This window comes from Gossypium hirsutum, chromosome A11, assembly GCF_007990345.1.
Source record: "Gossypium hirsutum isolate 1008001.06 chromosome A11, Gossypium_hirsutum_v2.1, whole genome shotgun sequence".
In the NCBI taxonomy this organism is placed as follows: Eukaryota; Viridiplantae; Streptophyta; class Magnoliopsida; order Malvales; family Malvaceae; genus Gossypium; species Gossypium hirsutum.
In genome coordinates this window covers 109,943,407-109,955,983 of record NC_053434.1, presented here as the reverse complement: position 1 = coordinate 109,955,983, position 12,577 = coordinate 109,943,407, and the positions used below count along the sequence as shown (strand labels likewise).

General features: G+C 32.2%; 1 protein-coding gene across 2 annotated transcripts; it reads left to right on the top strand.

Annotated features, from left to right (window-relative positions):
* Positions 1–2,478: 2,478 nt before the first annotated feature.
* Positions 2,479–6,813, top strand: LOC107888690 (probable RNA helicase SDE3). 2 transcript variants are annotated; one of them, XM_016812866.2, is made up of 5 exons: positions 2,479–2,785; positions 3,548–4,351; positions 4,439–4,606; positions 4,831–6,288; positions 6,393–6,813. In XM_016812866.2, exons 2-5 carry the CDS (start codon positions 3,566–3,568, stop codon positions 6,558–6,560), a joined length of 2,580 nt encoding a protein of 859 aa, XP_016668355.2. In that variant the 5' UTR covers positions 2,479–2,785; positions 3,548–3,565; the 3' UTR covers positions 6,561–6,813. The 2 variants fall into 2 exon arrangements, with proteins under 2 accessions (XP_016668355.2, XP_016668362.2); XM_016812873.2 differs by having other exon boundaries at positions 2,513–2,785; positions 3,362–4,351.
* Positions 6,814–12,577: the final 5,764 nt, after the last annotated feature.

Sequence of the window (12,577 nt, the reverse complement as noted above, 5' to 3'; positions counted from 1 at the left end):
TGAATTAAAGTTATAACTAGTTAGTTTAGTTACAATAAAGGAGTTCTCTTTTAGGAAAACACAAACTAAAAAATCTCTATTGACAACATAATTAAATAGAAATGATAATTAAATAAATAAAATGATACAATAAATACTAAAGATTTCTTTTGAACCTTCAAATTGCTATTTCAATGAGTATTTATTTATCAATAAAAATGAAATGCCTCCTAACAAATTTGGCATTTTATATTGAATTGACCCATTCACCTTCAATCTTGATGATTGACTAAAATATGGGTTATTATGATTTCAAGGAAGTCGTTATGGTGAAATCAACAGACACGCTACTCTTAGGAATGGAAAAATCCATTAGATAATGAACTATTGGTTCTAAGCCATCTCTGGCGATGAATCATAATTCAAAGTGGTTTTCTTGCGTATTCTTGATAAACCAATGCTTATATATAAATGTAGGAGGATCTGTTTGGGAAGTAAGAAGCCCCTTTGACATCTCTTCATTTGAAAAGAATTTTCGATGTGAAAACACAAAGACAAAGGGCTGATCTTTGAATAGGAAAAAGAGTGGATCCGCAAGATCCCAAATGAATTGACTTATTCGAAAAAAAGCCTTGTTTTTTGGAAGATCTATCTCGTGCCTGGTACTGCATTGTTCCACTCTGCAAGAATGCCAAATCATTTTTTTGAAGCTCATCCTTTTCATCATAAATGATCTGCTTGCCCCCTTGATTGACTACCTCCATTATGTTGTTGCTAGCAAATACCACTATTTTTGGTTTTGAATCTTCCAAATTCCTGCAGGAGATCCGGGCCCATTTTTTTCTGATTATTCGATAAAAAGATTCATTTTCTTCATAAAAATAGGATGTATAGATATTTCTTTTTCGATTCATCTCTGGAGCTGAATACCTCATTCAATAATTGTTTTTGATCCAATATGTAGGAATCAATAGAAAAGGAAAATCCCTTGTACTACACCAAATCCAACTAGGTTATTGATAGAGTGAATAGATCTGCCATTTCTTGAAATCTCTCTTCTGATTCAAAATCGTGGTGTAATGTGTATCCCCCTGTTCTGGTCATGGAATAGATGAAATAAATCAAAAAATGAATTTTTGTTCAAAAATGAAATCTTATTGAAATTACCCAGTTCATCCTTCGGAACTATATCACATCCCAGATCTAATGAAATAGGATAAATTGAGACGGCATTTTATAAATACGTAATTATCTTGAACATATTAACTATTTCTTTATTTTTGGACCTCTTGGAAGGGACAAAAGAAACATCTTGTTCTTTCTTCAACAATTTCTAGTCTCTAGTGGACCTCTCAGTAGGATTCGAACCCAGATGAAGTTTTGACCATCTATTAAAGAAAAAAGAATGAATGAATCTTGTAGGATTCCTAAGAAATTCTTCGATTTCTTCTAGAAGCATATGATTATTCAAGTCTAGAAGATCAATGAAAATGCATCCTGTAGAATGCATTTTCCTTTCTCTCTCCAAAAACAATGTAAATAAGTTAATTTTTAGAAATTTCGCATGGTTTCTTAAATGATTTTTTTCAGCATATATGGGTAATTTTGCCGACAAAGAGAAATGTTGGTTCTTCCTGTGTTGACTCAAAGACTAAGAGTTTACTCATGTCATACCACGTCATCAATCATTTCCATCGTACTTGCTTTGAATCTGACGTGTCTTAATATCATCGGATTTCACAATTCACTAGGTCCCATTTCTTACGAGACTAATAAGACAAACCTTACTAGTTACAAATAGTTTACTCAAGTACCATCCATTTAGATTCAAAGGTTCACCCGAAAAATGAGAGGATTTAGATAAAAATATGAGATTCGAAAAATGGATTTGAGTAAAACTTAATGTTCATTTTTTATACAAGCCAGGCTCCGAGTTTGGCTCTGCCTGAGTATATTATGTTATAAAAAATATTATGTTAATTTTATATGTTAAATAATAATTACATATATTTATATTTAAATTAAATTACTAATCCAATAACAATTAAATCTATTACCCAAAATCTAAAAAAAATTACCCAACTAAATAACCAAACTCAAAATATAGAAGTAGAAAAAATATATTTAATACAATAAAATATTTATTATATTTATGATAGTGTTTTTTATATAAAACTTTTTAATGTATTTTAATGTGTTAAAAAACTTTTATTAGTGTATTATATTTTTTTAAAAATATTTTTAAATAAAAATAATATTAAAAAATCAAATATGGGTAAAATGAGTTGGGCTGAATTTACTTTTTTATTTTTATTTTTATTGAGTTAGACTTAAATAAAAAATAAACTTATTTTCTGAGTCAAGTTAGATTTAAACTTAAAAAATTGACTTAAATACCTTACATGGACCTAATCTGGACCCGATTTGACCTGATTCGTTAACACCTCTATAGTATAATTTTAAGGTGAATAAAAAAAATAATTAATAACAATAACAACTGATTTCTTTTCCTTTTATTTTTAGAATAACTTCATTTCTAAGTAGCAACTGGGAAGGCAACAGTTTTCTTTTTCTTTAAATAATCAATTTAGTGATCTTCAACTCCGCAAGGCTAACCCTTTTCCAGATTTTCTCATCAAATTTCACTTCCCTACTCGATATTTTCATAACAGCAAATTTCTCACTCTAACTCTTAGTTTTAAGTGTTCCTCAGTAAAGTGGGTTTTCTTTCTTTCTTTGTTTTATCAAATAAAGTCCCCGAATTTCTTCACTTCTTATTCCAACTTTGCTGTGTTTTTAATCAAAGGTGGGTACTCTACTACTTGTCAATTCGTTTTGTCTTATTTTTTATATGAATTCTTTCATGTTTAATTGTCATTTCGTTTCGTTTTATTTTATATATGAATTACTTCATGTTTAATTCTCTTCTTCTTATACTTTAATCCATTTTGTTTTCGTCAAAAATAGATCTTTTGTCTTTAAAAAAAAAAGAAATAGAATTTATCCTTTTTTTTATTTTGTTTAAAACATTTTTTTCCTGCTTGGGATGACTGTCTCTATTTTCTCATCTTAGAATCTCGTTTATCACTGATGAACCATACCGTGTTGAAACTTGGAATAATATGTATACCATTGAACTTGTTTGATCATTGGTTTTGATGCATGAAAGCTGTGTAAATGCTAAACACCCTACTTGAATTAGATTAACAATCTACAATACTATGTCAACCCATTAGAAATTACTACAAATGCTGGTTAAATCAAGTTTAGATATCGGATTATATATATGTATATATATTCTTGGAAGTATAAATCTTTTCAATTGCTCACAGTATATCATGTTTCATTGGCCGAATTTTGTAAACTTTAAAAGCGATTGCAGGTTAATGTTTGTAATAGAAAGTAATGTTGGTAGTCTTGCATCGCAATAGACAATGATCTTTGTTGTCTAGGGTACTTGGACCAGGCTATGATTAAGTGGAAAATGTACGTTGTAGTCTTGGATATTTTGATTGTTGAGGGGGTTTACAATTCTTTAAGGTTTGATATTTCTCTGGATCTTTGATAGCATCAATATCCATTAACAATGAGTTCGGGTTGGAACGATGGTTGGGGTGATGAATGCTCGGTCATAAGTGATAAAGGTGAGATCGGGTTTATTGACTTTGCTGATGATAAGTCCGTGCAAAGTTATGACATAAATGAAGAGGGACCGGTTATTATCTCAGTTCCATTTCCTTTCTCTCAAGGGAAGCCTCAATCCATTCTTGTTGGCCAAACTTCAAAGTGGCCGATTATGTTAGAGAACACTATTGACGAGCCTGTAGAACTTTGGGGAGTGAGAATTTTCTGCTCAAATCCGGCAGATTCGTTTACTTTGTCTCTCATGGAGCCACCTTCAGCTGATTCAAAGTCAGAACAAAGCCAAGGATTCTTAGAAGGATTCTCTCTTGAGGATCGAGTACTTCAATCCCGGGAAACTCTTACCATTTGGCTGTCTTGCAAACCGAAAGACATGGGTTTGCACACAACTGTAGTACACTTTGATGTAGATGATAATAGGATTGAACGAGTAGTGTTTCTATTGGCTGAAGATAATGTCTCCCAATCTCTCGCTTCTACTAAGCCTTACAGGAGAGCTCCAAGAAGAAGAAATCACTTTGCTGTTGACGAGTATGTTGTTTCCTCTCGCCCAGCTAAGCCAAAAACCCGTGGATGCAAATCTAAGCTTGATGAATATCCAATCCCGAAAAATATCAGAGAGTCATTAGAGAATAAGCATGTGCCTGATATTCTAGCAGAAGGTTTGACGAAGGAGAACTATGCTGGTTTCTTCAGTACATTGCTTGTAATGGAAGAGCTGCATTTAGAGGTAGCTATTAATGATTGATGTGTGAAGATGTTAATATTTATATGGTTCTTGTTATGTTTGTTTATAACTCCATTCGTTTCATTTCAGGAAGAAATGAGGTCTCATAACATGGAATGTGTCATGATGAGGAGGAAAGGACCGCAATTCGTAGCTCTTGAGGTCCCCGGATTAGCTGAGAGGAGGCCGTCACTTGTACATGGTGATCATATTTTTGCGAAGATTGCCTCCAATGGTTCAGATTCTCTAGTATATCAGGTATGCTCTTTCTTTCGAGAGAACTTTGATTGGTGATGTGTGCTGAAACCTGTTTGGGATGCTAAACAAATAGCCATATTTGAGATTATAATTGATTGTCCTGGATGTTTTCTTTGGGAGCTGTTATAGCCAAGTCAACCAGATAAGTTCTGGGGGAATTCACTATTGTCGTTATTGCTTTCTTTGATCTGAACTTTTGTGGATTGCTTTTTGGGATGTTTCAGGGCTACATCTATCGTGTTGAGGCTGATGAAGTACTCTTGAAATTTGCAAGCCAATTTCACACCCTTCACCGGGACGGAAACTTATACAATGTTCACTTCACATATAATCGGCTGAATATGAGGAGGTTGTATCAAGCTATTGAAGCTGCACAGACTTTACAAGACAATCTTCTATTTCCGTCAGAATCAACCAAACGGACATCGGTTAAAAATGCTCCGATTGTGCCTTGTACCGGCACACTGAATGTGGAACAGATGCATTCGGTCGAGATGATACTTGCTTGCAAGGGAGCTCCTCCCTATGTGATTTATGGCCCTCCTGGCACTGGTAAAACCATGACTTTGGTGGAATCAATTCTACAGATATATATGACAAGAAAAAATGGTCGGATTCTAGTATGTGCGGCTTCAAATAGTGCTGCGGATCATATATTAGAGAGACTTATCGGTAATGAGAATGTGAAAGTTAAAGAGAGCGAAATATTCAGGCTAAACGCTACTAGTCGTCCCTATGAGGATGTTCCACTTGATCATATTCGCTTTTCCTACTTCGAGCTGTCTGTTTTCAAATGTCCTCCTTTGGAAGCTCTCAACCGCTATAGAATTATCATATCAACTTATATGAGTTCAACTCTACTTTATGGAGAAGGTGTGAATCGTGGCCATTTCTCCCACATTTTCCTTGACGAGGCTGGCCAAGCCTCGGAACCAGAAAGCATGGTTCCTATAGCTAACTTTTGCCGAAAGGAAACGGTTGTGGTCCTTGCTGGAGATCCAAAGCAGCTTGGTCCAGTTGTATTTTCAAAAGATGCGGAGTCTCTTGGATTGGGAAAATCTTATCTTGAAAGGCTTTTCGAGTGTGAATCATACTGCAACGAAGATGCTAATTTTGTAACAAAGTTGGTTAGGAATTACCGTTGTCATCCGGCAATTCTCGATCTCCCTTCAAGGCTTTTCTACAAAGGCCAGCTGATTGCATGTAAAGATGATAATTCTTTCTCAATAATTTCAAATTTGGATTTCTTTCCAAATAAAGAATTTCCGGTCCTATTCTTCGGTATCCAGGGATGTGACGAGAGAGAAGGCAATAATCCGTCATGGTTTAACAGAATTGAAGTAAGCAAAGTTGTTGACATCATCAATAAGTTAAGAGGAAGCTCCGATCTAAATGAGTCAGATATTGGAATAATAACACCATATCGCCAGCAGGTTCTCAAGATCAAGAAAGTGCTCGAAACCTGGGACTTGCTAGATGTAAAAGTTGGCAGTGTTGAACAATTTCAGGGCCAAGAAAGGGAAGTCATTATTGTGTCTACGGTAAGATCAACAGTCAAACACAATGAGTTCGACAGAACTTACTGTCTGGGATTTCTGAGCAATCCAAAAAGGTTTAATGTTGTGATTACCCGGGCCAAATCATTGCTCATCATTGTCGGAAATCCACACATCGTTTGTAAGGTATAAATGCATATATGCCCTAATTCGAGTTCAGGTTTTTACGGAGATCATCATTGAGCAGTTAAACATTTCAGAAATTGATATGTTAATATTGAAATTTGCAGGATCCTTACTGGGAAAAACTGTTTTGGCATTGTCATGAAAATAACTCATATCAGGGCTGCCCCCCACCAGAAAGGGTGAACCATGAGTTTGAAGAATCATGTTCTGAGACTGGATTAAGTAACGAAGTAGAAGGTTCAGGTTGGAATGAAGGGACATGGGATTGTTAATATGAAGCAAAAGCTGGTCTCAACTATGTTGCTTGGATTTTTTTTTCTTAAAATTTTTTCTCGAAATGTTTGCATACTAAACTTGTGTTCAACGTGTACCTGTACATGGAAAAGCTTAGAAAGTGAAAATATCAATGTTAGACGCAGTCGTCTTTTGACATTCACGTTTATGTCCGAGTAATATAGCTTTTGGGTTGTAACTAATGATAATATTTAGAATAGTTTTTTTATGGCAAATCATATTCATATGTGACTGGAGGCTTAGAGAGCAACATTAAAACCATGTTTACTACAGTTTGATATAAATGTTTAAAATTACCTAACTGTTCGAACTCATATCCTTCTATATAGGTAACAATATTAATGCCCACTGATCTAATATTTAGTGGCAAATTTACTCATTTTTTGTTAACAAAAATTATTTTATTAATCTTCAAAATGGTCAAATATGGTCGCAAAATAAAAACCACCATATTAAATTTAGACAAATTCACTAATTTTAAAGACAAGCAAAAAAAATATTGATAACAATATCATGCTTTTAAATTTTCCTTTAAAATAAGCTTGAAAATTTTTAGTTGGAACAACAGAGGTAATGGCTTGAAGATGAATACAAAAAAGACTAATAAATGAAGATATGGCAAGCGAAGGGATGAAGATGATGATAGAGTTGTGCAGTAATGGTGATGAGCTGCATGAGCCAAGGGGTAATGGGTGCACCATTGGATTGTATGAGAGATTACACCAAGTCTCGTGATTCGGGAATTTGGAGTAAAGTCAAGTGCTAATGGGAATGCATTCAATCTATTGGTGCTACCTTCTTTTATCCATCTACTCTAATAAGGCTACTATTCTTAATCCAGGTATATTTATTTATATTATTTTCTTTGGTTGTTTGAAACTTTTTAATTGCATGAATTAAATTAAAAAAAAACACACACACACACATAAATTATTTATATTTTGAAATGTATATTTTAAAATACATTATTTGGATGAAAGTTTTTCAAATTTTTTTTACATCAGTTTCTCTTTCTCATCAGTTGAATGGATCAGAAAAAGAAAAGAAAAGCTACTATCAAGTTCTGCTTCCCATATAACTATTAGATAGAGTGTTTGTATTATTGAATTGCATTAATTAGTTAGTATAGAATAATTAGATATTTGAGATATAGGCTAATTTGTAAAAGTGGTAAAATTAGTAGGGTCAATATCTAAATAGTGAGAAATTAGATTTAGTTCATATGAGGGGTTTAAAAGGTTATTTAGCCAAAGGTATCTTAGCAATTAGACCATAGGTTTAAAAATTGAGGAGGGAACAATTACTCCAAAATCATTTTCACGATACTTAAAATTTTCTACTCAAAATTTCTCTCAATTTCAACTTCAATTCTTGATTTCAGTCTTTCAATTGCAACAAGGTAAGCAATATTTTGATAATTTCTTTCATTTAGTCAAATGTTTTAAGCTTGATTCAACATTTCTCCTTTCAAAAATTACTTCCACGGCAATCTGGAGAGGTTTTGGGAATTTAATGATTCTTGATGAATATTTATTTGAGATTTAATGTTTTGAGGTTCTGAAGATAATTTAAACTACTAGGAATCAATATTTTTCAAGAAAATCAAGCATGGTCTCTTTTCCTTGTCAGTTAGGTTAGTTTTAAGCTAGAGAGAGAAAACTTTGATTTTGTGTTTTTGTGTAGTTTTCAAATTAAATTCTAAGTGTTTTTGAGTTTCGAATGTTATTAGAACAAAGAATTTCAAATTTAATTGGAGTTCTAGTCAAGCTTTAGTGAGTTGCCATTAATGAGTTCTACAGAGAGAAAATGAGAAGAGTTAGGTTCTTGATAATTTCTAGGTGAGTTTTGGTCTTTGGATTATGGTTAAACCAATAGAAATCAATTTTAGCAAGGTTAGGTTAAGTATGAAATAATTCTCGTATGAGATTTTTGGAAGCGACATGAGCCTCTCGGTTTTTCGAATTGCATCATCTTAATAACTTTAGTGTTTTAATTGTTGATTAATGTTTTACCAACTTATTGTTTTGGTATGAATTGAAGCTAAGGAGGTTGGCGAGGCCTCTAAAGCTTATGGGAATGAGAAAGTAGGAGAAGCGTGACAGTTTCGATTTGTACTCTTTGATTTTTTATTTTACTTTGTATTATCTTAAGTTGAATGCTTAGGTTGTTGAATAAACTATATGATTAAGATGATTTTTGGTTGAATAGAATTGGTTAAGATGCTTAATGTACCCAAGAGTTAGTATGTTTGGAGAATATATTGATCGAGACTTATGTATATTTTGGTGTGTTTAGAGGGTACATTGTTGTGCTTTGCATATTTTTGTAATGTGTTTGGTTGGAACTCACGAAATTTTGTTATTCTATATGGTGTGTCTAGATTTATCCTTGTATCTAAACAAAGTTTTCATGTTTGATTAATAGAGACTATGCTCTAATGATGTTTAATGTTGTAAATGTTACTTAAATATGAAACGGAATATGATATTGCAAATGAGCGTTGACTTCATGATATTGATGAAATTTGCTTAATAATGAAATGATGGATATTGATGAAATGTTATGATGCTTTAACGTTAAGTTCATGTTATTAACTAATATGTTTTTGACTAATGTAATATATAAATTATTATTGGAAACTTTTAAAGCATCACTAAGCTTGATGACAAATATTTATTTTATGTGCAGGTTCCAATTAATTCAGAAGTGTTGTTTGATCTTGGATAGCATTCTTAAGTCAAATCCCATATGCTCTATGACTTTTGTAAATGCTTTTGTACTCGATTGTAATGTTTTGTTTTTTGTCGGGGTTGAAAAATTTCGGTTTTGAGTTGAATTTTTTTAATTGAGTCTTTCCGTAAAAATTAAAGAGTTTACGAGATAAATATGAAAATAGAGAGGAGAATCATTAATTAAATTACTAGTGAAATTAATAATTATTGCAAAAGGATTTAAGTGTGAAGGTAGCAAAATTTAAGGAACTTGAGAAGGGATTAAATGAAGACCTTGAATGTAATTTGGCCATTACTTAATTTAAGTTAGTGGATGGTGTTGTTATAAACCATAGACTTCCGTTAATTTTTCTTATGTTAAGTTTAAACCTTAGATATGGATGTGCATAAAATATAAGCCTTTATTCTAATAGAAATTTATCAAAGATGTGTATAAAATATTTGCACTTTACAATTTAATCATTTTCCTACTACTTCTTCGTACTAATTTAAATTCATACATATTATTTGCACATTCACAAATAATTTTATCAATTTAGTATACTCTATACTTGATTTAAATTTAATAAAATAGAAATATTGAAGTACTTAGCTCAATTGCTTGTATTCTGTACAATCCCTTATTTTCTCTCTTTTAAGACAACCATGAATGCTTACCTTATGGAATTGATATAGCTACTACTCTTTTGTATTAATTTCATCTTCTACTTATGGATAAAATTTGAAGGTTGGAGCTCAATTGGCTAAGAAATGGTAAAAAGAATTAAATTGAAAGAAAAACAAAACTTAATAACCATGGAGGGTAACGTGAGAACCATGGGGTGATGGCTGATTTATAGCCCTTCTCCCTTCATTTCTCTCAATTTCTCTAAACTTTTCTATATAAAAATCTAATCAAAATAGCTTTTAAATTAATTATTTACACTTTATCCCTCCAATCATGCTTTGCAACCAATTTTAGTCCTTAATTATCTTCTCCAATAATTACCATTTTTACCCCTTCACTTTTCTACAATTCCATGAATGATTCATATTTTCTTTTGGTAAATTTCCTTCTCTAGTCCCTTCTTCTTTTCCCTTCAATTCCATTTAATCATTTTAAATTTAAAATTTATCACTTTAGCCCCAATACTTTTCACTCTCTTACAATTTAGTCAATACCCTGTATGTATTTCTCTTAATATGCATATTTTTCCTGTCGCCTTCAATACTTGTCTTTAATGTCTCATAACATTGATAATTCTTATTTTCTAGCTTTCTCAAATTTTGAATGGTTTATCATTTATTTTTCACTGTTCCGTACTCCGAAAATTTTAGGGATGTTACATTATTTCTTCAGTTGAACCAATAAATACACAGAACATAATAGTTTCATGGAAGAACCAAATTAATCATTTCTTCAATTGAACCAATGATGCAAAACATATCACCATGAACAATGAAGACACTAAAACATATTTGTAAATATTTTCTTGCTCTTGCTTTCGACCGTGCAAAAATCAATACATTCTTCAATCTTCCTTATATCAATAAATGCTCATCTTCTAAATTGACAACCTCATCATGCAAATCATCTATATTTCTTACATAGGAAATTGAACTTGAGGACTCATTATTCTTCAACCTACAAATAATTTTATTTTACAAACTTTTGTTCTCATCTTTCAATGTTACATTCTCTTTCCAAATCCCTTACAATGTAACACATTTTCATAAATCTGTATCTTATACTAGACTATTATGCCAAACAAATAGTTGATAATGATGTGTTAGAATCAAAAAATTCTGATATGAAACTTAAAATCGAAAACTAGGATTTGTCATGCCAGATAATTAAGAACAAATAAAAAATAAAACTAGACGCAAAAACAAACCTGAATCCATAGATATCTTGAAATATTCGTGTATTGTGGTTTTGATCTTTCAAATTAACACACAAGTAATTTAAAGAAGGTGTGTCTCTCTTTTTTGAAGATAGGACGTCAGAAAAATTATGTATGTGTAATTTGGGACCATAACCCTAATACATAACCTTTTCAAATTAATCTTAATTTCTAATCAGTCCATCATAAATTAGAAATTAGTTACTGAAGTACCTACACATATTTGGCCCATGCTTTATTAAATAACTGAAGCCCAATAAGACTTAACCAAATTAAATCAATTTTAATTTGGGTTGACCTTTTATGATAGTAAATAATAATTGATATGCTCATCGCGATAAGTTTTAAAAATTTATAATTGACCGTTCTTGAAACTAACTATTATCACGATGAAGGCAAGTGTACCTATCGAATAGTAGTATAGCTTTAGCAAGACCAGATTATCAAACCCAAAGGAACCAAGAGTACTAGTAATTACTTTCTTTTTATTATCTAGCCTAAAAATTAAGGGATTTGTTTATCTAAACTAATTAATTAAACTAAGGGTGCACAGAGAGAAAATTGGGGAAAAGCTTTTGGGAAAACTCAATTGATTAAGACAATACCCAAGGAAAAATCCACCTAGACTTCACTTGTTATTTGACTCTGAATCAGATGATTTATTCATTTGACTTGATCCGTAGAAATCCCTAAGTTATATTATTATCTCTCTCGAGACTAATAATGTCTAACCTTAGGTTGATTAATTGAAATCTTTTTCTAATTAACACCCTAGTGTTGCATTAACTCGATCTACGGACTCCCTTATTAGGTTTCACCCTAATCCGAAAAAATCTTGTCACCCTATCTCTAGCCATGCAATCAAGTCCGCTTAATTACAACAAATTTACTCTTAGACAGGGACTTTTGCTCCTCTGAATAAGCGCATTAACTTGAATCAATATCCTGGAATATTAAAACAAGAATTAAGAACACATAATTAAGAACAAGTCAAATATTTATCATACAATTCAGATAATAATAACAAGATCCGTCTAAGGTTTCATTCCTCTTAGGTATTTAGGGGGTTTAGTTCATAATTATGAAAGAAAACATCTCAAAAGAATAAAGATAACAAAACATAAAGAAAACCCAAAACTCCTGAAGGGAATTGAAGGGAGATCTTCAGTCTTGAAGATGAATCTGGCTTCTGAGATGAATCAATCGGCTTTCCTTGAGTAATTCCTTGCTTCCTACTCTGTGTGTCTGTTCTAATTTCCTCCTCAGGTGTTTAAATAGGCTTTAGAATGCCTAAAAGCCCTCAAAAGTAGCCTTTTTCGAATTGGACTAAACTTGGGCTCGACAGGGACACGCCCGTGTGACACGCCCGCGTGCGATTTC